This window comes from Artibeus jamaicensis, unplaced genomic scaffold (assembly GCF_021234435.1).
Source record: "Artibeus jamaicensis isolate MK-2021 breed Jamaican fruit bat unplaced genomic scaffold, CSHL_Jam_final scaffold_474, whole genome shotgun sequence".
In the NCBI taxonomy this organism is placed as follows: domain Eukaryota; kingdom Metazoa; phylum Chordata; class Mammalia; order Chiroptera; family Phyllostomidae; genus Artibeus; species Artibeus jamaicensis.
The window spans coordinates 9,874,684-9,900,931 of record NW_026522046.1 but is presented as its reverse complement, the minus strand read 5'-3'; the positions used below and the strand labels follow the sequence as shown (position 1 = coordinate 9,900,931).

Here is a 26,248-nt window from a genome sequence, read left to right as displayed (position 1 = left end):
GTTCATTTCCCTTTTAGAACTAGGCTTAACCTTCTCTTGCGGACCTCAGGGATACTGACTCACGTTCTGCTCAGTTCTGCTCAGGTCTCAGCTCTGTGATCCTGTTTGACTCACTGTTAAAATTTATGAGTGGTAACTATTTTGTTGAGAAAGGAGACTGATAATTTAGTTAGCCCCTGGATATTGTTTGCTGGAATACCGAATGCCAGAATCCTAGATATAAGTATATTATAAACCGATGGTGGACTGGGAGATGAATTTTAAAAGCATAGTCAGATGTGTTTAAGGAAACATGTATAAGTGTGCCTAAAAACTGAATCAGTAGGGACTTTTTTTTCTTTTTGGAATACAAAAGGAATTCCCAGAAATGCCCCTTCAAAATCCACATAAAATTTGGACTCGCAGGGAGTTTCCAAGAGCAGATCTGCTGGCTCCTGGGACGTTCGCAGTGGGCTCCCTTGCGCTCCCGTCCTCCCTGGCGTTCAGTCCTGCGAGCAGGGCTGGTGTTGGGGGGTTCTCTGGGTTGGCGTCCCTGCGATCTGAGGCGGGGAGGGAGCGCAGCAGGACGTTGTCTTGGTGGTGTGGGTCCCACTGGCTGTGCTGTGCAGAACTGCAGTCCTTACAGTTCCCTTTGCTCCCTGGCTCACACCCTCCGTGACCTTGTTTAGTGAGAAGGTCTTAGGGAGAGGTGAGCCCTGCAGTTTCTTTCACTGCGAAATTCTCTGTGTGATGAATTTGTGATTGGAAGGTGGCATTTGAGTAAACCAGCCTTGACCTCTGGACAAATGAGAGACCAAGTTTATGCATCACTTATACCACATGCATGGTGTGAACCTCTCCCACCTGGTCCAGGGTTCACAGTTCCCTTTTTGTCACTATCAAAGGGAAACCGGCAAAAAACATGAATGGCTCAACGCAGCCTGTCAGTGCTCCTCTAAAGACACCCCAGGAACAGCCTCGTGCGGGTTTTTCTGGATCTGTGAAGGGCAGCAAGTAAGCAACCCTGCCCCAGCCTTCAGGGAAGAAGCCTTCAGGGAAGATTGTCCAAAGGGGGTGTTTTTCATTTTGAGAAGATAAGAGTGAGGCTCTAATGGGTTAGATCAGTTGGTTAGAATGTTGTCCTGATATGCCAAGGTTATGGGTTTGATCCCCAGTCAGGGCACATACAAGCATCAGCCAATGAATGCATAAATAAGTGGAACAAGAACAGCAAAAAAAAAGAAAAATGATGTTTCTCTTTCTCTCTCTCTCCAAAATATTTCTATATATGTATATATAGATAAATCTGTCTGTAACAGAAGACAAGAGCAATTGCAAAGACATTCAGTTGCTTGTTCTTTTACTCAGATGAGCTGATCGCCTATGAACTGACGAGAAGGGAAGCAGAAGCCAACCGAAGACCCCTTCCTGAGTTGGTCCGTGCCAAGATACCGTTTAGTGCCTGCCTGCAGGCCTTTTCTGAGCCAGAAAACGTGGATGATTTCTGGAGCAGTGCCCTGCAGGCAAAGTCTGCGGGTGTGAAGTAAGTGTGTGTGTGTGTACACGCACATGCACATCTGTGTGCTTATTTGGTGGTGGTAGGGTGCGGAGGGTGATTTAAGAGGCGGGAGCTGGGGTAGGGCGTGGGGTAGGGCGTTGTGGGAATCTGTGCGTGCTTGCTTGTGTGTGGTGGTGAGATTATGATTCACACAGCCTCAGTTGTTCCACCCTTCACTTGTGTGAGACCCCCCAGTGAAGCAGGCTTATTGTGTGCTAGGGAAGGAACGCCTTTTTTTTTTTTTTATTAAGAAGGTGTAGCCAACCGCTCCCCCTCCAAAGAAATGATATTATTGAAGAAATCACAAAAATATCTATGCCTGTCTTCATTATTTAAACTCTAACAGATTTTAATTCCATAATTAAATATTTGGCTGGGAACTTAGTTGACTGTGCTCCCACCCGCAGGCCAGGGGCCTCTCAGTGGGCATGTTCAGGTGGGCTGCCTGGGACTCGGGCTGGACGTGTCCTGTTTCCACACTGTCGGCCTCGTTGTCAGGTATATGAAGCATTTTTTCTTTGGTCGACACTGTAGTGAATTTTATACACTCCAGCCCTTGCTGACACTTTGTAGGTTTAGAAAATGAGGACATACAGTGGCATAAAATGATGGGAGGTCTGGAAGGCTGACTCTGGGAGTTTTCCTACTTTTAGATGTGCTTTGGCTGTTTCTATTCTAGGCTGAGACTGAACTCTAGTTGGTGGAAAGGGGTGTGCAGGATGGAAGAACTGTCCCACCTCAACCACCAGCAATAGTCAAACCTAAGTCACTGTTCTCTGCCACAGCCCTCTCCTGGGATTCCTCCGTCTTAGATAATTGACCTCATATGTCAAAAATGGGTAAACAAAAAGAACTTATTTCAAAAGCTAAAACCCTATTTTCTTAAAATAATTTACAAAAGGGTTCTTTACATCAGATGAGGATTAGTATTAGTTCATTCAGTTATCAGTTATCCACTGCAGGGTAAGTTTTCATCCTGGGGCCACTCGGGTTGTGTGTGTACATGTGTGTACACACACATACATGTATGTGTGTGCATGCATGCGCACGTGTGCTTGCAGGTGATAGCTGGTATGTGAAATGTCACTATTCACTTCATTGCAGCTTGGACACAGCTTTGGGTAGTTAAGTGTCTGCACACAATACCAGTGGTAGAAACAATGTCTGTAATTATTGCCCCCAGCTTTATTGAGATGTAATTGACATAAAACACTGTCAGTTTAAGGTGTACAACATGTCGATTGAACTTTGTTTTTCTTACTGTAAGTATTCACAGTAGGCTGAAGAATCCTCAACCATTGCTCCTTTTCTGTGAGAGTCTTTCTTTCTCAGGGAGAGTCAGTGATATGCTCGGATTTGGAGTGAAGTAAGTGGCATATCAAAGAGCCACCACAATTCATGTCTTACTCTTTTTGGACCTTGCTCTGTCCCAGTACTGTGACTTCTCTACAGCACTAGGGGGCAGCAGTGATTTGCAGTTGTGTTCTGTATTCTGGGAGGAAGCGTTCCAAGTTCAAGGCACTGACTTAGATTTGGAAAGTGAAGTTTACAGGGAGACTGTCCAAGAAATTTTTATTCTAGGAGATATTTCTAGTACATGTATACAGCTAATTTTATTTCTTTCCATATACCTACCACATTCATGTTGACACTGAAATAGAAATGATTAAGATGACAAATATTGAGAGAATGAGCTGGAACTGGGAAATGAATTAGGTGTGCAAATTGAATAGTCTGTGTATAAAATGCCAAACTCAAGTCCAGGCAATTCAGCCTTTCTTACCCAGAATATTTATACCTCTGGGATCCATGAGACCATGGATTTAGGTGCAGTAGTATTTTAAGGAGGTCCTGGAAGTTCCAATTTTCAGCCTCGACAGAAGTTCCCGAGATCCCCCCTGTGCCACCTCTGTGCTGTAAGGTAGTGATTCTTGGTGGGAGCAGAGGTGGGAGCGTGTCAGGATTGCTCGGGGGACTTTTTCAAACCTACATCCAAACACATAATGCAAAAGGTAAAGGGGTTAAAAAGTACAACTTGGTGGTTACAAAATAGTCATGGGGATGTAAAGTACAGTGAGGGAGGATAGTCAATACTATTATGATAACTGTGTGTGCTGTCAGGTGGGTCCTGGAAATATCGGGGGAGAACTATGAAGTATGTGACTGTCTAACCAGTATGCTGTACACCTGAAATGAATACAAAATAATGTTGACTGTAACAAAACAAAACAAAACAAAACATAATGCATGCATGTCTACACACACCTACAAAGATATGTAACATATACTAAATTCCACCAAGGGTTTTAGAGAAAACTGACATCTGGTTGAAAAGCACTTTCCAGAAACATAAAATGGCCCAGTAAAAGAAATAATTTGGTGATGGGTCCAAAACCCTACTGAAAGGACAGCACTCTCCTACTTTAAGCATCGTCTTTTCATGCAAACCAGGGTGAATGAGCAGGAGTGGGTGAGTGTGTCTGCCTGTGTCTGTCTGCGGTGGCTCCGCCTCGGCCCCGTCATCAGAACTGCGGGTGCACCTCACACGAGGCGTGTGATGCCGTGCTCACAGTTCCCAGGGCCTCGTTTCCCTGACATAATCGATCCCTTGTGTTTCCCAGAACGTCCCGCTTTGCCTCATTTCCTGAGTACTTGGTAGTGCAGATAAAGAAGTTCACTTTTGGCCTCGACTGGGTTCCCAAAAAATTTGGTAGGTATCTTGTGCATGCTTTTGCTTAAAACATCAAATTGGCCATTTAAAAAATATGGCGTATGAAATAGCCATGAGTAATTGGCTATTTCATACACAGTGAGTTCCATTTCTTTCTTTTTCTGATATTTCTATCTTTGTCTTTTGAAAAAGAATATGTGATAAACACTGATGATAAAATTAGCACGTGCTGATCCACCCCTCTAGTCATGGGTTTGAAGTGCATGAATTCTGGGAGTAGAAAAAGGACCCCCATGTCACCATGTAAATAGTGCTTCCCGAATGTTAAGGTGCATACAGGTTGCCCGGGAACCTTGGTGAAATGCTGATGCCAATTTAGCAGGCCTGGGACAGGGCTTGGGATTCTTTATTTCTTTATTACTTTATCATTGAACATTTTATTTTTAAAAATTATTCTTTATTGAATTTTTGAGGGGTGACATTAATTAATAAAATTATACAGGTTTCAAGTGTACAGTTCTGTAGTGTATCATCTGTATATTGTACTGTGTGTTCAGCACCCTAAGTCAAAGCTTCTGTCACCATTTCCCCCCTTTCCCCTCTTCTACCTCAGTCCCCCTTCTCCTCTGATAATCACCACACTGTTGTCTGGGTCTCTGAGATCTTTGTTTTGCTCAGTCCCGTCACCTTTTTCACCCAGCTCCCCAAATGCCTTCCCCTCTGACAGCTGTCAGTCTGTTCTCTGTGTCTATGAGTCTGTTTCTATTTTGTTTGTTAGTTTATTTAGTTCATTATATTCCACATTTAAATAAAATCATATGGTACTTGCCTTTTTTCTCACTGGCTTATTTCACGTAGTATAGTACTCTTCAGGTCCATTCATGATGTTGAAAAAGTTAAAATTTCCTTCTTTTTTTTATGGCCAAATAGTGTTCCATCACATAAATGTCCCACAGCTTTTTTTATCCACTCATCTACTAGTGGGCACTTGGGCTGCTTCCAGATCTGGGGTCTTGAAAATAATGCTGCAGTGAACACAGGGGTGCATATATTCTGTCAAAATAATGTTTTTCGGTTCTTTCAGATACATACCCAGAAATGGAATCACTGGGTCATGAGGCAGTTCCATTTGGAAGTTTTTGAGGAAATTCCATAGTGTTTTGCACAGTGACTGCACCAGTCTGCATTCCCACCAGCAGTGCACTAGGGTTCCCTTTTCTCCACATCCCCTCTAATACTTGTTTGTTGATGTATTGATGAGAGCCATTGTAACAAGTGTGAGGTGATATCTCATTGTGGTTATAATTTGCATCTCTCTGATCACTGGTGACATTGAGCATCTTTTCGTATGTCTATTGGCCGTCTGTATGTCCTCTTTGGAGAAATGTCTATTCAGGTCCTTTGCCCATTTTTTAATTGGGTTGTTTGTTTTCTTTGGTGTTGAGTTTTTAGAAGTTCTTCATAAATTTTGGATAATAACCCTTTATCAAATGTATCATTGGTAAATATGTTCTCCCATTCAGTGGGTCGCCTTTCCATTTTGTTGATGGTTTTCTTTGCTATGCAAAAACATTTTAGTTTGATGTAGTCCCATTTATTTATTTTCTTTTGTTCCCCTTGCCTTGAGGTGATATATCAGAAAATACTTTTTATTTATTTTTATAAGTTGATCTTTTACATAACTTTTTAGACTCTATTTTATTTCCTCTTTTATTATTTCCTTTCTTCTCCTTACTTTGAGCTTTGTTTATTGTTATTTTTCTAATTTTTTAAAGTGTAAAGTTAGATTGAGATTTATTTTTGTTTTTTGAGATAGGCTGGTAATGCTATGAATTTCCCTCTTAGGATTGCTCTCACTGTGTCCTCATTGGTTTTGGGTTGTTCTGCCCTCATTTTGATTGTTTCAAGGTATCTTTTTGATTTTTTTCTTGATCTCATTGTTGACCCATTCGTTGTTTAGTAACACATTATTTAGCCTCCATGTCTTTGTGTATTGTTTAGTTTTTTTCTTGTGGTTGATTTTTTGTTTCACCATTATGGTCAGAGAACATTCTTGATATGATGTCAATCTACTTAAATTTATTGAGACTGGTTTTGTGTCTTAACGTGTTCTATATTGGAAAATATTCCATGTGCACTAGAAAAAATAGGTATTTTGCTGCTTTGGGGTGAAATGATCTGAAGATATCAATTAAATCCATCTGAATGAGTGTGTCATGTAAGGCCACCATCTCCTTGTTGAGTTTCTGTCTGGAAGTTCTATCTATTGATGTCAGAATCCCCTACTGTTACTTTATTACTGTCGCTCTCTCCCTTTTTGTCTGCCAGTATTTGCTTTATATATTTAGGTGCTTCTGTATTGGGTGTGCACATGTTCACTAGTGTTATATGCCCTTGTTGGGTTGCTCATTTCTTCACTGTGTAGCGTCCTCCTTTGTCTGTTATGATGGTCTTTGTTTTAAAGTCTATTTTTTCTGATATAAGTACTGCTACCCCAGGTTTTTCATTTCCATTTCCATGAAATATCTTTTTTCATCCCTTTACTTTTAGTTTGTCTTTCACTCTGAGATGGGTCTTTTGGAGGCAGCATATATATGGGTCTTGTTTCTTTACCCGGTCAGCTACCCTGTGTCTTTTGATTGGATCATTTAATGCATTTACATTTAAAGTGATTGTTGATGGGTTCACATTTATTGCCATTTTATTCTTTTAACTATATTCCTCCATTTTCCTTCTTTTTAAAGAAAACCCTTTCACGTGGGATTCTTTCTTTTTTATTGTTGTTCAAGTATGGTTGTCTCCATTTTCTCCCCAACAGACCCCACCCCCACCCCAGCCAACCTCCTCGCCCCTGCTAATCCCACCCACTTTGGCTTTGTCCAGATGTCCTTTATTTTGAGCAGGCTCCCAGGTAATGCTGGTACTGCTGCTCCAAAGCCACACTTGGAGGTGCAAGTGTAGTAACTGAAAACGTATTCTTCTCTTAGCACTGTTCCTGTGCTTCTGAAGCAGGCAAATGACGGTCTCTTAGATAGTACAAGTCTTATCAGTAAATAAAATGAATATAGTCAGTTGCATTAAAAAGGGGCGTGATTTTGGCTTAATTAGATTTCTTTCTTGCTACTTTTAAAAACCCTCGATCATTGTTAGAGGACAATGCATAAGAATGTATTTTTCTGCCGTCATGGTCTAATTGCAAGGGTGTTCTTAGGCTGCCCTTAGTGGCACACAGGATCGAAGTCCAGTTTCCACAGAAAGATGTCCCGATTTATGCTCTGTGGTTTCTCATGCAAGTACCTCAGACTGTTTGCCAGTCTGTCAAAGTTATGTTTTGAGCATTTAAAAACAAACTACTCAGGTTTTATGTTGGTTAATTAAGGACTCATCTGTTTATCTGAAGGGAATGGGTAAAAAGAATGGAAAATCAACTGTGATTTCCCAGAATCCTCCAGCCCTAACAGTTTACACAGCAGTTGTTTGACATTCTACTGGGCTGCGACTGATTCTCTGGCAGATTTTTACTCTTCCTGGTGGAATGATTTTGAGGGCACAGAGGAGGGCAGAGGGCAGGATGCTCATTACCTTCGCCTTTTCTCCGCAGCCCTGAGAATTACCTGAGAAAACAATTTCTTCTTCTGAAGGCTCTGAGCTGCTTTGGAAACAGTTCTCTTATTTTCCTTTGTCCTTAGAATTCCTATAAAGAAGCAAAAATTCAGATGAGATTTCATAAACTTGCTGATTTAAAGTCCCAAGGCTTTGTGTAATGAACGTGACTTTTTCCGTTGAGGAACAATTGTACTGGTTGTGTGGGTCAGACATATTTGTTTTTGCTGCCCCTTGAGATTAAATTTTTTTTTTTAACTCAGCTGTTTCTTTTGGTTGTCATTTTAAAGGAGGACTATTATACTAGGCATCTTAACTGGTTTAGGAGATACCGTTTTCAGGCTGCTTGCTGGCCAAGAGACATGCCCTACACCAACATTTGAACCCATTTATTTTTTTATCTGAATATATGCGATACTAAATATAACCAGATATTAGACTGATAAATTTTGTATTTTATAAGTCAACACAAGAAGAACTGAGATGAGAAGTTAAAAACAATGTACTCCAATACTAGTACACTTCAGATTCAACTAATACCTTTAAAACTTCATTCTTTATTTATCAACTTTGTTAAGTCACATTACATATCATGGGGTTAAACCTTACTTAAATCATATTACTCATCACAAACTAGGGGTTACAAACTCAAATGCCCAATGAGGACAGGGTGAAGAAATGGGCTGGGTGTAAAAGACCATTTGGTATGAAAAGAAATGGTAGCTAGCCAGCTTGGTCTTTCTTGGGTGTCATGCTTTGGACACCCAAAAAATGTTAGAAAACATTCTAACATTCTAGAAAAATGTTAGAAAAACATTTTTCTAATAGAAGAATCATAGTAGCACAAATACAACGCTCAGGCTCATGAGGAGTGGTGAGGTCTGTGACAGACTGTTGCAGAGGGCTCCCACGGGAGAATCTGCTTCGTTTTCCAAAATAAGGTAGAAATCTGGATTTCTAAATTAAAATTTTCTGATTTAAAACTTGAAATTTGTGGCTAAACATACTAAAAACACACAGAAAGTATCTGGGCTACAAATGATCTATCAGCTGCTGGTCAGCGACTTCTGGCTTAGCCATTTGTCCTTGTTTATTGTAAAATCCTGCCACCCTCTGTCCTTCCCCCTGGGTCTCCATTAAAACCTCATTAGTCCTGATGAGTCTCCTGGTCCAGTGATTACTCCAGGGATCTGAAAAGCCCCCCTTAGCTCTGCCTAGACATACGTATGTAGAGTTAGTGGTGCTGATTTTAGGAGGTGGTTATGGGATTTTGCAGAATCCATTCAATATAGTCTTTCATTTTGCAGATGTTTCCATTGACATGCCAGACCTACTTGATATCAGCCATCTCCGAGCCAGGGGGTTACAGCCAGGAGAGGAGGAGCTTCCAGACATCAGCCCCCCCATAGTCATTCCTGATGACTCAAAAGGTATCATCTTTCAGGGGGATGTTCCCCTCCTCGCCACCCTCTTCTGCTGAAACAGTCACTTTCCCCCAACCACTCTGTTGTCCTTTGACTGCCTTCCTCTGTTGTAACCCATCACAGACACACAGAATTGAGGCCTGGCTGCAACCGTAAACTTAAACTAGACATGGCCCAGACCCATCACGAGTAGTTGGAAAGCACTTGTGGAGACCACTGGCAACGGAGGGCAGCCAGTCCCCAGAAAGGTTTTAGGTTATGTTGCCTCTGGCTTTGCTTTCTTCCTCTCTCTACCTCTCCCAAACGGACCTGTAGGGGAGAAGGAATGTGTTTCCAGGAGGCTCCTGGTATAGGGGAGCTGTGTTGTTCTCCAGATGCCTTTGGACAACCAAAGGGGACATTCAACAGTGTGTGTTGGTTTTAAACATCTTGCCCACATGTCATTTCCCCATCTTCATTACTGCTTCATAGCAAGCGAGTGGTTTGAGTTTCTCTTTCACTTTGCTGAATTGGTCGTTGTTCATAATGCTTGACTTTAGAAGGGAGAAGGACATGCAAAAAATAGTTGCCTCACCTTTGTGATTTCAAGGACAGTGCTGAAAAATCTCGGTTCCATTATTAGTTCACTTATTCTCACAAAATCATTTTCGCTCTGGCTTTGTTTGCCCACCCGTTTACTGTTCATCTTCCTGAAGAGTTAATTTTAAGTGAATAACTGAGAGGGATAGAGCACTCTGGGCCTCTCTACCACAGGTGTTTCATCAGTCGAGCAGTGAATATTATTGGTGACTCAGTTTGGGTGCACAAGGAGAGTAAGGTGAATCCAAGATAGGATTCCAGATGGGCATCTTTGTTCCATCGTTCTCTAATGCTGAGTCACATATTAGAGCACAGAGTGTGACGAGACCACGCCTGGGACACTCTGAACTCTGGGTACAGGTCATTCTTTAAAGGAGTTTAAGAAAGATCAGTATGAATATCACAGAAGTACAAGATGGCTTATTAGCACTACTCCTGCTTTCTCTGAGATTCATAATAGAATCCTTGGCTTTTAATTATACAGAGTTCTTAGAAATACAAGGAGAGAACTGGTTTAGCTCATTAAGATGCTAATCAGAGCATTATGTTTTATCTGCTCCAAAGGCCGGAGACCTGGAGTTTTTCCTCCTTATGGTAATGATTGTATGTTGGGCAGGCAGGGTGCTCCGGCAGCAGTGTGGGGTCCTGAGGGGCGACAGAGGCCGGGAGTGTTCTGCATGGATTCTTCTTCTTTTCATAAAGCAGTCTGCCATGGTTCGGTCTCATTTTTCGCTCTCTCCCTTAATTTCCAGATCGCCTGATGAACCAACTGATAGACCGTATGTATCTTTTAAAAACTTTTCCCAGTGTCCTAGAATTATTATTGGTACACTTGTCTGTGGGGTTCAGTAAAGGGGCATTTTTCTATAAGTGTGTATATGCAGCATTTCCTCAGTGGAAATGATTCTTTGTCTGCAAGTTGAGGTAGCAAATAGAAACTAGTGACATGGTGACTAAGTGGCCCTGTAGCTCGGAAGGGTGGCTATTAGTATGAGAGCCATGTAGGACTGTGAGACTTAGAATAATTGACTTAGTTTCTCTGTGCCTCAGTTTCCTCATGAATGAGTAGGGGCTGTCGACGCCATTGCTTTCCTCTCTGGCCGAATGAGGAGGCCTTTGTCCACAGTGGAAGCAAAGCGGCCGGTCACTTCCTACGCTCCCAGTGCTGACACACAATGAAGAAGACACACAGCTGACAGGACACTGTAGTATTGATTAGAACTCCCAAGGTTATTCGTTTCATTTGATCATGTGTTAATTTTGTGGCCTCTTATTTCCTTTAATCCTCTTGGTTTTCTACAAAGAATATTAAAAAATAAACTATTTATAGTGAACATTTAGATATTAGGAGAAAGAGGGAGTGTTTAAATACTCTGAATATTTTTGTCTACAAAGACTTTCTGGAGACAAACCACTGTTAACATTTGGGCTCTCTGTTTCCCAGACTTGATTACTGGGAAACTGATTACTGTTTCCTTTGATTACTGATGGACCTAAAGGCCCGCGATGACTTCCTGTGAGGTTTAAGGAACAGGCCTTCTGGGCTGTAGATAATGCTGTTTTCTTCAAATTTCAGTCATCAGAGAGACTGCTGAGAGGTCTTGAGTATGATATGAAAGGCCGAAGTGGTTACACTCAATCTCTCCTCACAAAGTTAGACAATTGTTTTCAGAGCTTGGGTTGCCCAGGTGATTATCAGATTCCTATTGAGGGCAAAGGTTTAGGTCAGCTCAACTCCAATAGTTTAATATTTGGATGGCTTACAGCAAAACAAAACAAAGTTGAACCACCATTTGTAGACCAAACAAAATAGCACTTTCTTTGGATGGCGTGTGGGTGAGGGGGTGAAGGGAAGCTGAGACAAGAAGAGGGTTTACCTTTTGACATCAGAAGGCCCTGTTGTGGTCCATAGCATCCGACATCGATGAGTCCTCGGTGATGCAGCTGGCCGAGATGGGTTTCCCTCTGGAAGCGTGTCGAAAGGCTGTATACTTCACTGGAAATATGGGAGCTGAGGTCGCCTTCAACTGGATCATTGTTCACATGGAAGAGCCAGGTACGTGGTGGAGAAATGGAATAGCTTTGGAGTCTGATGCAGTCCCTGGTGATGCCTTGGTCCTTCTGTGTCCTCTGGATCTGTGCCTAGAGTGACTTTCTAGCTCATAATCTGCTGCAGTGTGTATGCATGGTGTGTGTGTGTGTGTAGCAAAGTCACAGTGTTTGTCTTTCCTCTTTTTTTTTTAAGTAGTAGCTTTGTTGAGATATAATTCAGCCTTTAAAGTGGTAGAAAGACCACAGGAAACATGTGGGATATGGTTCCAGCTGGGAGATGATAAGGGCTCAAAATAGAAAAATGTGCATGAAGACATGGGGTCTGTTTAGTTATATTTTACTTTTATCTAGTTTAGTAAGGTAATTCACTCATTGAAAGTATACACTTCAGTGGTTTTCAGTAAATTTACCGAGTTGTGCAGCTGTGACCACTCTCTAACTTGAGAACAGTTTTGTCCCCTGAAAAGAAATCCTGTACACATTAGCAGTCACTGTCCATTCCCCACTCTTCCTGGCCCCTGGCAGCTACTTTCTGGCTCTGTAGACTCGTCTGTTTTGGACATTTCATACAAATGGAATCGTACAAATGGATCTCTTGTGTCTGGTTTCTCTCACTTAGCAGAGCGCTTTCAATGTTCATCTGTGTTGTAGCACCTGTCAGTACTTCATTCCTTCTTATGACTGAATAATAACCTTACTGTATAGACACACTGCATTTTATTTATCCTTTTATCAGTCAATGGCTACTTAGGTGGTGTCCACTTTTTGGTTATTATTAACAGTGTAGCTATAAATACTTGGTATGGACATGTTTTCATTTCTCTTGAGTGGAGTTGCTGTATCATATGGTACCTCTATGTTTAACTTCTTGAGGAACTGCCAAATTGTTTTCAACAGTGGCTGCACCGTTTTACATTCCACCAGCAAGATGTGGGGGGTTCAGTTTCTGCACATCCTCACCAATCCGGGTATTAATGTTTTCAGTGTAGTCATTCCAGTGGATGGGAAGTGGTATTTCATTGTGGTTTGATTTGCATTTTCCTAATGACTTAATGATATAGAGTATCCTTTCATATTATTGGTCATTTATATATCTTTGGAGAAATGTCTGTTCAAATCTTTTGCCTATTTTTAATGAGATTATTTGTATTTTTGTTGTTGAATCCTGAGAGTTTTTGTATTCTGAATATCAGCACCTTAGATAATGTGTTTTGGAAATATTTTCTCCCATTCTGTGAGTTTTCATGTTTTTTGATGGCATCTTTGGAAACAAGTTTTTAATTTTGATGAAGTATAATTTATCTATTTTTAACATTACCATTTATCCCCCTTATACTCTGTCCCCCTACAATCGCTACACTGTCATCCATGTCTATGAGTCCTTTTTCGTTTTTGTTTGATCTTTTGTCACATGTTCATCTGGTCTTGTATCTGAGAAACCATTACCTAACCTCAGGTCACAAAGATTCACTCATGTTTTCTTCTAAGAGGTTTGTAATTTTAGCTCACATTGGGTCAGTGGTCCATTTTGAGTTAATTCTGTGTGTGGTGTGAAGTAGAGGCCCACCTCCACTCTCCCGCATGTAGTTACACAACTGCCTAACCACCATTGTTGAGAAGAATGTGTTCTCCCCATTGAATGGTCTCGGTAACTTTGTTGAAAATCATTTGACAATAGGTATACGAGGTCTGTCCAGAAGGTATCCATCCATGTAATATGAAAAAGAGAGACATTTATTGAAGAAGATACAAGATACAAGAAATGTTGTACATAGGATAATGACACCTCAGTCCTCTTCAAAGTAGGCATTTTGGGACTTCACACAGTTCTGCCACTTGCCATTGGCTGCTCTTTCATATTTTCCTAAATCTCATCAATAGTCTGAAATCTCTTCCCTTTAAAAGCTTATTTTACTTTGGGGAAAGCCAGAAGTTGCTGGGCACCAAATCTGGACTGTAGGCGGGGTTGAGTCACCTGGGTGATTTGATGGTTCCCCAAAAAACTCTGCATGAGATGTGATGCATGAACAGGTTTGTTGTCGTGATGAAGCTGCTAATCACCACCTGCCCATAGCTGCAGCATCATTCTGAATCATCCAGGTAGTTTCCGTGGATGAATGTTCAAGCTTAACACAATATTTAATGCACATTTGTTGCTCTACTTGCTCAGTCATTTTGAATGCAACAGCCACAGAGTACACGTGCTCACTCAATGGTGTCTACTGCCCCCACTGACTAGTACAGTGGAGTCATCACTGCTCATGCACATGCATTCCAGTCCACTCCCCTGGGCTGCCAGGTTTACATCAATGTTGCACAAACTGCTCTCATTATATTAACAATGGCTGGACTTTTTCCGGACAGACCTCATATGTGGGCCTATTTCTGGACACTCAATTCTATTTGATTGATCTATGTTTATCTTTATGCCAGTACTAACTGTCTTGATTATTGTGACTTTGTAGATATTTTTTCCTTCTTGGCTTTGAAGAGTTTATTTTATAAAGACCAAAAAATGAAAGAAGACCTAAGTGTGATTATTTTCCCCAGATTTTGCTGAACCATTGACCATGCCTGGTTATGGAGGGGCAGCTTCTGCTGGAGCCTCTGTTTTTGGTGCTACTGGGTTGGATAACCAGCCTCCGGAGGAGATTATAGCCATCATTACCTCCATGGGGTTCCATCGAAATCAGGCCGTTCAGGCGCTGCGAGCCACGGTAAGCAGGAGAGGCTGTGGTGGATCCCTTCCTCTTATTGGAGTGATTTGTGTTTCGTCAGTAGCAATTGAGACTTTCCAGTGTCCTTTGATCATTTTGCGTCATGTTTGTCTCACTCTGTACCCCACCATGGATGGCCCACAGGGATTTATTTGCATATAGTATATGTAAAGCTCTAATAAATGAATGAGAGTATCATACAGAGAGTTTAAAACGAGGGAGACAGTTAAAAATAGGGAGGCATTACAGCTGGGGCAAGATGACCAAACTCAAAGAAACTCCACGTCATCTTAATGTTTATTGACAGGGTCAGAGATTTGACTTGGGGCTTGCTTGTGCCCTTAGAGCAGAGAGGGGTGCATGAGTTCAATAAGGCAGTTCTTCAGGAGAAATTAAGCTTTTCTGATACCATGACCTTGGAGAAGTGTCCTCAAAAGTCCTGGTGAAGACTGCATGTCTCCTTGGAATTCTCTGCTTCTGTTTCTCTCTGCACATGAGAGAAGTTTCTTCTGGTATTCCTGAACTTTGTGATACTGGCGGGAGAGAAGGCACCATGAAGCTGTAGGGTAGATAGAAGTCTTCCTTTTACAGTGCAGGTAGCTGTTTAATATTGAGGGAAAGTACTTGTTTTTTTAAACCCATCCCTCCTTGCTACCCACCGTTCCATTTTGAGGAGTTGTCTGCTGCTGATTCCTTCTCGCCTGTCCTGGTTGGTTGCCTGCTGGGGCGCATTGCTAGTCCACGGCCGAAACATCGCACCTTGCATTTGTTTAGCTGGGGGTGCTTGCTTATGTCAAGGGGTACTGCTTATTTTACTTGCTTTACTCTTTCATTGGAGATTCTCACTATGTCCAAATAAACTCATTACCCCTCCAGTGACACTGAGACAGGGGAGATGGACATATTTTTCTGGTCGGTTGGTTTGAACTGCATGGGGGTCGGTTTAAAACAATTTAACTTAACAAACCGGTGTTGTCATCATTAATCAAGGCATTCATTTTGTCTTTGCTGCAGTTCAACCATTGTGCCAACATTTGGGGAGCGGAGGCATTAATGTAGTACTCACGTGGGCACCCTTCTACCTGGCATGGTTGTTTGCAGGAAATACAGTTGGTAGAGAATGTAGTGTGTGCAATTATCGTGGCCGTAGAAAGGGCTGCACTCAAACAAATGCCAAACTTTTTGGCATTCTGCACTGAGTCATTATCGGCATTAGCCTGCAGAAATGCTGAGCAAAGACTGATAGGGGCTTTGGAATGCTGATCTGCTGCTCAGAACTGTTTTCCAGTGAATCGAGTTACAGGCCTCTGCTGGGAGACGTGCAGAATTGCCAAATGCATTTTATATGCAGAGTCAGAGCTTCTTCCTCTGAAGACACTCAGGACTAATGAATTCAGGCCTCCCGCCCCAGCTGCTTGACTCCCTGGTTCAAATGGTCGGGATATAATGAGGCCTGGGGACTGCATACATTGTAAACATGTTTTATTTTATTAGAATAGTAACCTGGAAAGAGCACTGGATTGGATCTTCAGCCACCCTGAGTTTGAGGAGGACAGTGACTTTGTGATTGAGATGGAGAATAATGCCAATGCCAACATCATTTCCGAGGCCAAGCCCGAAGGACCTAGAGTCAAGGATGGATCTGGAAGTAAGTTCCTGCCTGAGGGCTGGTCTGAGCAGCTGTGACTGTGCCCTCAGCTCAGGACTTTCCCCCCCACTGTTCCCTCGTGTCGAAACCTTTGCCGTCATTCCAACATGAGCACGCATTTCATCTCCTAAATGGTGTGTTTTGCCACTTTTTATGGCCACGGTGATCTGATAACGCCTTGGACAAACTCAGAGTCCTGTCACCTAGTAGTGTGTGTCCTTGAGTGTAGTGGCAGCTTTGACCTTGTCCTGTGAGATGAAATGTTTTCGTGTAGCGTGGAAGTTTTTGTCTGAAAGAGAGCATCTATTTTCATGTGGTATTTTGAGCAGGCGAAGAGCAGTCTCACACCTGTGACCCTGTCATTGTCCACATTCACTGCTGATAATTTTCTGGAGAGTTGTCGGGGGGCAGGAAGAATTGTTATAGGCCAGTGCTCCACCTTTTAAGGGCAAACACTTAATGCATGTCTCTGTGTGCCTGGCACTGTTCTAAACACTGTGCATATATACAGTCATTTAATCCTTAACACACCAATTTTATAGGTGAGAAAACAGAGGCACAGAAAGATTAGGTACCTTGCCTTCGGTCACATAGCTCTTAAGAGGTGGGGCCAAGATTCAGACCCACAATCCATGTTCTTTAGCATTGTGATCACCCTGCTTCTCAGACTGTCATTGCCACAGAATAATGTTCATTGTCTTTAGCCTGGCATTTGTCACTTCCTCCAGTCAGGTGTCAGCCTACCTTGTCTCTCAGTGTCATTTCTTCTGCACCCCCCCCCTCCTGCCCAAGTTCACATGCCACAGCACCAGCCCCCTCAGCTGTCATTGACCCCCTTCTTCACTCAGGTGAATGCTTAGTTGTGAAATGCCCTTCTCTCCCTTCACCGCCCACTAAAATCCCTACCATGGTTCGGAACTGGGCGCAGATCCTGTCTCTGGGGGGGCTTTCCCAGGCCTTGTCAAAATCAGTCCATTCTTACTTCACAGGCTCGTGATAATTATACCAGGTTGACAACACCTCCATTGCGCCACCTCAGTCCTTACAATAATCCTACATGGTGGGTTTTACAGATGAAAAAACCGAGGGAAAGAAGGTTAGTTGCCAAGGTCACGTAGCCAGTACTGGGTAGAACCCGAATTCCGACCCAGGCAGTCTGCCTCCAGAGCCCGTGCCCAGGGCCGCTGTGACGTAGCGTGGGTTTGTTCTGCTGGTAGAGGCATCAGATTCATCATGGAGTGAAATCAGGCATGTCGGTCTCCGTCTCCCAGCTGACTGGAAGCTTGGGGCAGACAGAGGCCATTTTACTTTTATAAAGCTTCCGGTGTCTAGCACGTAGAAAACACCAAGTGAAATGTAAGTGGGTTTAATTAAGTTCACACTAGCAGTGTTTGTTCCTGTTGTCACATGGCTGTAGCTGTGCTTCTTCATGGTCTTCTTCATGGTGGTGGGAAACTGTCTTTTTCTTCTACATAAAATAGGTAAGAAAAGGATGAGAGAGTGTTCTCCCAGCTTCCGTAGTCATCTGAAGGATCTTGTATTACATTTTGGAGACCAGTGCTTTCGCCTAAAATATTAAGCTCTATTAACAGACAAGTTACTCAATAACCGTAAGCAGGATTTATTATGTGTTACATGTCCATTGGCTCATTGCTTCCTGGACTTCCTGTTATGGACGTTTTGGTGAGTCCTTCTCACCAAACAAATAAACCCCAAGATGGGGCCACTGTAAAGCTGCCAAGATATTTGGCTGCAGAAGGAGGGAGAGCGTGATCATTAGGGATTTTTCCGTCTTCTGGTGGAGCCTAGAGGGACCCGGCCACTCTCTCAAAGATGGTCATTAATGATATGAACAGCCACATCCTCTCCTTGGGCTTCCTGAACTCAGTGATCTGCAGATGTTCCTGGGACCACTAGTTTTGAGGTGCATCCTTGGTACTGGGATGTGGTACTTTGAAGCACCCTTAAATTTAAAGGCACTATGGGTCCAACTCTGTGGCCTTGTTCCTCATTGCCTCCAAATTTCGGTCACGTGGTGGGGATGGGGAAGGAGACAGTGATATGCTGTAAGTCACATACGGGATGTGCAGAACCTAAGGGCAGTAGTAGGTGAAATTTTTAATTATGAAAAACCAACAAACGTAAACCACCCTAACTCCGAAAGTGATTTCGCGTGTGAACAGACGTTAAAGTAGCCTTTTTAACACTGTGCCTGGTCCCTAAGAGGTGACCAGCAAATGAATGGTTGAATGAAGAACTGAGTGAATACCAGGGGGGAGTGGTCACATGGGTAGGTTTTTTTGGTTTTTCCACCATGTGCCACACGGAGGAATCAGCGTTCTATTTTGTGTTACTTTGCATGTATCACAGGAAAGGAAAAAGACGTTTCCTTGTGCTTTGTTCCGTTAACACCTGAACTCATGTCAGTGGCTTCTCTCTTCTTTCTTTAAAAAATTTATCATTTATATTATTTTTAATAATTAAAAGGATATATAATAATTTTAGCAACTTCAAAAATACAGATATTTTAAGAGGAAACTAAAAATGACTCTACAGTCTTTCTGCTCAGTCATAACAGCTATTAATGTTTTTTAATTATATTTTACTGATTATGCTAATATGGTTGTCCAGATTTTTCTGCCTTTGCCCCTCTCCACCCAGCACTTCTTACTCCCTCAAGCAATCCCTCCACCATTGTTCATGTCCATGGGTCATGTGCACAAGTTCTTTGGCTACTTCATTTCCTATATTGTACTTTACATCCCCATGGCTATTCTGTAACTATCAATTTGTACTTCTCAATCCCCTCACTTCTTCACCTATTCCCCCACACTCCACCCCCCATCTGGCAACTGTCAAAACTGTCTTCGTATCCATGGTTCTGTCTCTGTTCCTGTTTGCTTATTTTTTACCTTCAATTGTTAATAGATATATATTTTTTGCCATTTTATTGTTCATAGTTTTGATCTTCTCTTTCTTAAATAAGTTCCTTTAACATTTCATATAATAATGGTTTGGTGATGATGAACTCCTTTATTTTTTTCTTGTCTGGGAAGCTCTTTATTTGCCCTTTGATTTTAAATGGTAGCTTTGCTGGGAAGAGCAATCTTGGCTGTGGGTCTCTGCTTTTCATGACTCTGAATATTTCTTGCCAATTCCACCAAGCCTGCAAAGTTACTTCTGAGAAATCAGCTGACAGTCTAATGGGAACTCTCCTGTAGGTGATTAACTTCTTTTCTCTTGCTTCTTTTAAGATTCTCTCTTTATCTTTTTCCTTTGGCATTTTAATTATGATGTGTCTTGAAGTGGAGCTGTTTGTATCCATCTTGTTTGGGACTCTCTGTGCTTCTGGACTGGTATGCGTATTTCCTTCACCAACTTAGGGAAGTTTTCTTTCATTATTTTTTAAATAGCTTTCCAATTTCTTGCTCTTTCTCTTTTCCTTCTGGTACCCCTATGATGTGAATGTTGGACCTCAAAGTTGTCCTATCCTCAGGGACAACTTCAGAGGTTAGTTAAACTATCCTAAATTTTTTGGATTCTTTTTTCTTGTTCTGGTTGTTTTCTTTTTTCTTCCTTATGTTCCAAGTCATTAATTTGATTCTCAGCTTCATTGACTTCACTGTTGGTTCTCCGTAAATTGCTCCTTATTTCAAATAGTGTATCCTTTCTTTCTGACTGTATCCTTTTCATGCTCTTGAGGTCCTCATTAAATTTATTGAGCATCCTTATAACCAGTGTTTTGAACTCTGCCTCTGGTAGATTGCTTATCTCCATTTTGTTTAGTTCTTTTTCTGGAGTTTTGATCTGTTCTTTCATTTGGGTCATGTGTCTTCATCTCCTCATTTTGGCAGCCTTCCTGTGTTGTTTCTGTGTATTAGGTAGAGCTGCTTTGACTCTGTCTTGGTAGCGTGACCTCATGTAGTAGGTGTCCTGTAGGGTCCAACCACTCTTAATGTTTTGTGTTATTCTTCAGACCTTTCTGTGTAAATACATAGAACTGAATGCAAATGTTTATATTTATAAAAAATATGAATTCTGTTCTATACATGGTATTTTATAGTCTGCTTTTCCCCTAACTCTGGGCATTCATATATGTAAGTCTAGGTCATAGAACACATATTAATAACATTTCATTGTGTAGATGTACCATAATTTATATACCAAATTTTAGGCTACCTAGTTATTATTTAAATAAAAGATAATTACAGAAAGAGTTTCAAATGATGAGGTTATTTGTAAATTCAGAAGCTGAGGGTAGTGATTTTTTAAATTTTTCTTAAAGGATGAATTCTGTTGATAGAACTACAGCAAATGCCCCTCTGAATCACTATCTCGATAATAAACATTTGTTCACATTTAAGTTTCTTCTTTTTCTTCCCTATTAAAAATAATTCTGTAGTGAGCATTCTTGAGCCCTCATTTTATTATTTCCTTAGGATAATTTCTGGAAGTGAAGTTTTTGAGTCAAAACCTTAGTTTTTTTTCCCAGTTTTAATACAGGATTGTTACCTCACCCCCCAGAACACACCCTGGCACTTCTATTCACTGTTGGGCTGAACATTGTTTGTAATTTTTAATATTTTTGTCTCATTCTTTTTCTTCTTGTGTTAATTACTTCTTCATTTTCTTTGGTCCATTTTCCATTTTTATTGAGGTTTTCAGCTGTTTTTTATGGACTTGTTAGAGAATTTCATGTATTAGCTATTAGTTTGGGAATATTGGCATCTTTACAGTATTTGGTATTTTCTTACCAGAAACATGTTGTTCTCTTCCTTTGATTCCTCTTTCCCTCGTCCAGCCCCTGTGAAGCTATATGGTTTTCTTTATAAATGTCCTGTACATTTCTGGCTCAGTTACTTCTCATAATTCCATTTTCTGTGTTACGAATAAAAATTTTCCCATTATATTTTCTGAATTGTTATTGCTGGATTTTGGAAAGTTCCTGATCTTATAATTGCTCATTTTGTGGGGCTTTGACTAGAATTACATTAAATTGATAGATTAATTTGGGGAGATGTATATTCTATATAGGTACAGTACCTTTTTTTGTTGGTTGGTGAATTGGTGGACATATTTTAATGTGAGGAGACATATATTTAAAGACAATTTAAGGGTGAGGGAGTCCTGTCTGGCTAGCTCGGGTGGTTATAGCATTGTCCCATTACTCCAAGGTTGTGGGTTCAATCCCTGGTCAGGGCACGTGCAAGAATCAACCAATGATGAATGCATAGATAAGTGAAACAAATTGATGTTTTTCTCTCTCTCTTTTTCCCTTCCTTTCTCTCTCTAAAATCACTTAAAAAATTAAATGTAAATGCAATTGGTATTTGGGAGCAAACTAGAGAGCCAAAAGACAGACAGACAAACCAAATAAAACCAACAGTCTCCATTTTCAGGGTTCTGTTGCAAGTGGCAGGAGTGCTGAGCAATGCTTATCGAGGCAGAAAAAAAGTATTGTATCATTAAAGCTGGAAAGTCCCAAGCAGATTCGACTCAGGCTTGCTCTCGAGTCTGGGACTGAAACTCTTTCGCCTGAGTGTGCCTGTTGGCTCTGCTTCCTCTGGGTTGGTTCCAGTCTCAGACAGGCTCTCCCGAGTGACCACAGGAGGGCTGCCTGTGCCTCCAGCAGCTGCCCGTCTTCAGGTTGGCATCCAGCAGGAAGAGTGCCTGTCGCCTCAGCAAAGGTCCCGGGAACCTGAGACTCAGGTGTGTGTGCACATCCTCCCGGTCTCCGGCCCCCGGCCCCATGCCCGGAGCCTGAGGGTGGAGACATTTTCCTTCCCAGCTTGTGAGCTGGAAAGGGAAGTGTTGGCCCCTTCAAGCCCTGGTTCAAGTGCGGGCCTGGACTAGCAGAATCAGTATCACCTCTGAATTTATTAGAAATGCAAATTCTTGGGCCCTACCCAAACCTACGGGATCAGGACCTCTGGGAGCAGGCCCAGCCGTCTGTGTTTCAGCAGGCCTCTGAGTGGTTCTCATTCCATTTGAATCGGAGAAACACACCTTAAAAGCAAGATTGGGTTACTGTTGCCTAAGGAGAAGGAGAGTGGCTACTGAGGCCTGACTCTCCAGGTTCATGTTGAAAAGGACAAGTTTGGTGTTTGAATTGGATACAAGTGACTTACAAGGACAGGGATCAAATAAGCCCTCATGTCAAATGGTTTGGGGTGGGGGATTGAGCACAAAAGGAGAAACGTGTCATGGACGTGGACAACAGTGTGGTGATGGGGGAAGGAGCATAAGGGGGACAAATGGTAATGGAAAAACACGGTAAAAAGAAAGTATAAAAATTCTTTGGGGGAATATATTAATTGAAATTCATTGTTGCCACCTTTTTGCTATTACATGAAGTTCTTTTATTTAAATGTTACCTAATTTGCTTAGCAGGGCAGGCACTGTTAACACCTGGTGAATGGCAGCTGGCGTCACCAGATGTGCCCTCCAGGAGTTTTCTTCCCTCCCACAGCAGGGCGTTCAGACCGCGGCTCCCACGGGCGAAGTGACGTTTCGTGTAGGCCGGCTTGGAATTCAGGGCCGTCTGATTTTGGAGCCTGTGCATGTTTCTCTTTACCCCCAGCGAGTCATCTTGTTTCAAGTTTTTTATATTGGGATGGGCATGGGGATCTATTTTTTTGGAGGGCTGTATTTATCATCATTTCAGGGCTAGCATCTAACTTTCTGTCGTGTTTTTTAAAATTTCAAAGAAGTGGAAAATCAGGCTTTTAAGTCTAACTTATTTGGGCTTCTGCCATTTGCAAAAAAACCATTTCTGTTTCTGTATTACACTTAATGAGCATTTAATTTTTTTTTAAAATAAAGAACTGGCTGCCAATGTAATTACAATGGGGTTAGGCTGTGTTACTCAAAACCTGCTTTGGCTCTGTCAACCTCATCACTGGATTGGTTCAGACATCCACTGCTGCCCCTGAGATTTTCCAGTAAGGGAAGCCGAGAGGCATTTCATGTAGATAATGGTTGCCCAGACCCCTGAGGAATGCAGCGGCAATAGGGTCTGGAGAGCAGAAGGTGCAGCCTCATAGGGGGAGCTAAGTGACCGTGAAGCCGCACATACCTACTTAATGCACCTGGGCTCTGATTCTCTTCCTGCTCCAGCATCTGTTTGTAATTCCTGTTTTTTTTTTCCTTTCAATGGTGTTATTGGAAGTTAAGCTAACTGTGGAGTCAGCTCATTTCCACTAAAGTATGAAGGACTGAGAATGACTGGTCTTGGAGGGAAGTGTGTGCTATTTGGAGTTATAGGCAGCAATAAGAAAGAGAAGTCAAGGGGGGTTGGTAATTTTGAGGCGGCTGGGGTTGGGGAGGCCGTTTGGAGACCCTTTTGAAGTCTGTCCATGTTGTCAGCTGCCTTAAACAGTGACCGATTTATCCAAATCCTCCTCCTCTTTTTGGGAACTCAGAAGTTTTCTAAGTACAACTGTTGGGGATAGATGTCATTTGCAGATATAGGGTATTTATGAGTCAGATGTTAGTCAACTGGGGATAATGTTTTCCCCTTTGTTGCACAGAGGGAGTTGGGGATGGGTAATGAAACAAATTGTTCGAGTTAGGAAGATTCAGTTGGAAAACTCAGTTTGGATTTCTCGGCAGAAGGCTGCAGAGCCCCTGGGGTCTCAGTGGTCATTTCAAGGAATCTTCTGGTGTGTCTGTATTCTGAGCACTCTCTGCAGACCCCGATAGTATGTCTGACACTTATGAGTTATTGCTGCTCTTCAAATACATGTGCATGCTACAGTGTTTTATAAAATATAATTTAATTGCATTCCTGAATCTACAGTTGCTTTGTGCATTATGTGTTGTTGAACTGTGATTTTCAAAAAGGTAGAGTCATGACTCTCAAGTACATGTAAACTGAACACATACCAGATTTTCTTTGACTCAATTAATGATGGAAGCAGTTTAATGTTATTACTGATTCAAAAGCATCTGAAAAGCTAAGGATATTTAAAAAGAATTTGATTGCTAAGTTAGACATAAAACTGATTTCTACCAGGACCATAAATACTGGTGGTTATATGTTCCACTGGACAGAACTTTTTTGTATATTTACCAAACAAACATCTACAAGTTAAATAACTTCACTAAATCTAGGACCTTAATCATTAGTAAGCAGTGACAAACTATAAGTTCTTTCCAGTACCCGAGGGCCAGGAACACTTTCTCTTTTCTTTTTTAAATATATTTTATTAATTATGCCATTACAGTTGTTCTATTTCCCCCTCTTCATCCCCCTCCACCCTGTACACCCCCTCCCTCACCATTCCCCCCTTTAGTTTATGATCACATGTCTCAAGTTCTTTAGATTCTGTATCTCCCCTACTATTCTTGCCCTCCCCTATCTATTTTCTGCCTACCATCTATGCTACTTATTTTCTGTAACTTCTCTCTTCTTCTCCTTCTCCCACTCCCCTGTTGCTAACCCTCCATGTGATATCCATTTCTATGGTTCCCTTCCTGATCTAGCTGTCCTCTTAGTTTGCTTTTGTTTTAGGTGTGGTTGTTAATAACTGTGAGTTTGCTGTCCTTTCACTGTTCATCTTTTTTATCTTCTTTTTCTTAGGTAAGTCCCTTTAACATTTCATATAATAAGGGCTTGGTGATGATGAACTCCTTGAATTTGATCTTATCTGAGAAGCACTTCATCTGCCCTTCCATTCTAAATGAAAGCTTTGCTGGATAGAGCAATCTTGGACGTAGGTCTTTGGATTTCATGACTTGTAATACTTCTTTTTAGCCCCTTCTTGCCTGTAAGGTCTCTTTTGAGAAATTCGCTGACAGTCTGATGGGAACTCCTTTGTAGGTGACTGTCCCCTTATCTCTTGCTGCTTCTAGAATTATCTCCTTCATTTTAATGTTGGCTAATGTAATGATGATGTGCCTTGGTGTGTTCCTTCTTGGGTCCAACTTCTTTGGGACTCTCTGAGCTTCCTGGATTTCCTGGAAGTCCATTTCCTTTGCCAGAATGGGGAAGTTCTCCTTTATTAGTTGTTCAAATAAGGTTTCCACCCGTGGCTGTTCCTCTTCCCCTTCTGGTACCCCAATAATTCAAATGTTGGAGTGTTTAAAGATGTCCTGAGCCTCTCCTCATTTTTTTTGAATTCTTGTTTTTTCATCCCTTTCTGTTTGGTCATTTTTTTCCTTCTTCTGGTCCACTCCTTTGATTTGAGTCCCAGTTTCCTTTCCATTACAATTGGTTTCCTGTGCAATTCCCTTCATTTCAATTAGTTTAGCCTTCATATGTTCCTCTAATTTGTGACTAAAATCAACCAGTTCTGTGAGCATCCTGATCACCAGTGTTTTGAACTGTGCATCTGAAAGTTTGGCTATTTCTTCATTGCTTAGATTTATCGTCTCTGGGGCTCTGAGTTGTTCTTGAGCCATGTTTTGATCTGTTCGTGCCTGTTACCTATGAGGAATGGAGCCTTAGTTGTTCACCAGGGTGGGGCCACCCAGGTCACTGGTTTGTGAAGCTGTATGTGGGGGCAGGGTCGGAGAGGGACAGTGGCGGTTCCCTCTGCAGCTTCCTGCCGCTGGGGCCTGCTAGCTCTGTCTCACTGCTGGCTCCTTCACCGGTTTATCTGCATGCAAATGTGTGACCTTGATCAGCCCTCAGTGGGTCCGCCAGCTTCTCCACACCTGGGATCCGCCCACTGCCCGTGCGCCTGGGTCTCACTTTGGTTGGTCAGGTGGATCTTTCCTGCCCGCCCCTGCTCTGCTGCTGGCTCTGCCCCTCTTACTGGTTTGGCTGAAGGGTTCGTTATTGTCAGACTTCCGTGTAGTTCAATTTTCTGTGGTCTGGCTGCGTTTTTGTTGCTAAAACTTTGTTGTTTTTAAACTTGGTTGTGCAAGAAGGTACAGTGCTTCCACCTACGCCTCCATCTTGGCGGAAGTCTTCTCTCTTTTACCAGATAGTAAATACATGTTTCAGGCTTTGTGGGCCATACACATGGCATCTCATGTTTTTGTTCTCCTCCTCCTTCCCTCTCTCCTTGGTGG

The 26,248-nt window shown here is 42.0% G+C and overlaps 1 protein-coding gene across 1 annotated transcript in view; it reads left to right on the top strand.

Annotated features, from left to right (window-relative positions):
* Nucleotides 1–26,248, top strand: part of USP13 (ubiquitin specific peptidase 13) — a 104,803-nt gene that overhangs the window by 67,161 nt on the left and 11,394 nt on the right. Inside the window, exons 13-19 of the mRNA XM_037136885.2 lie at nucleotides 1,348–1,522; nucleotides 4,159–4,247; nucleotides 9,119–9,241; nucleotides 10,567–10,593; nucleotides 11,727–11,870; nucleotides 14,417–14,583; nucleotides 16,078–16,231. Of these exons, the coding sequence (XP_036992780.2) occupies nucleotides 1,348–1,522; nucleotides 4,159–4,247; nucleotides 9,119–9,241; nucleotides 10,567–10,593; nucleotides 11,727–11,870; nucleotides 14,417–14,583; nucleotides 16,078–16,231 (879 nt within the window). The remainder of the gene's footprint in view (nucleotides 1–1,347; nucleotides 1,523–4,158; nucleotides 4,248–9,118; nucleotides 9,242–10,566; nucleotides 10,594–11,726; nucleotides 11,871–14,416; nucleotides 14,584–16,077; nucleotides 16,232–26,248) is intronic.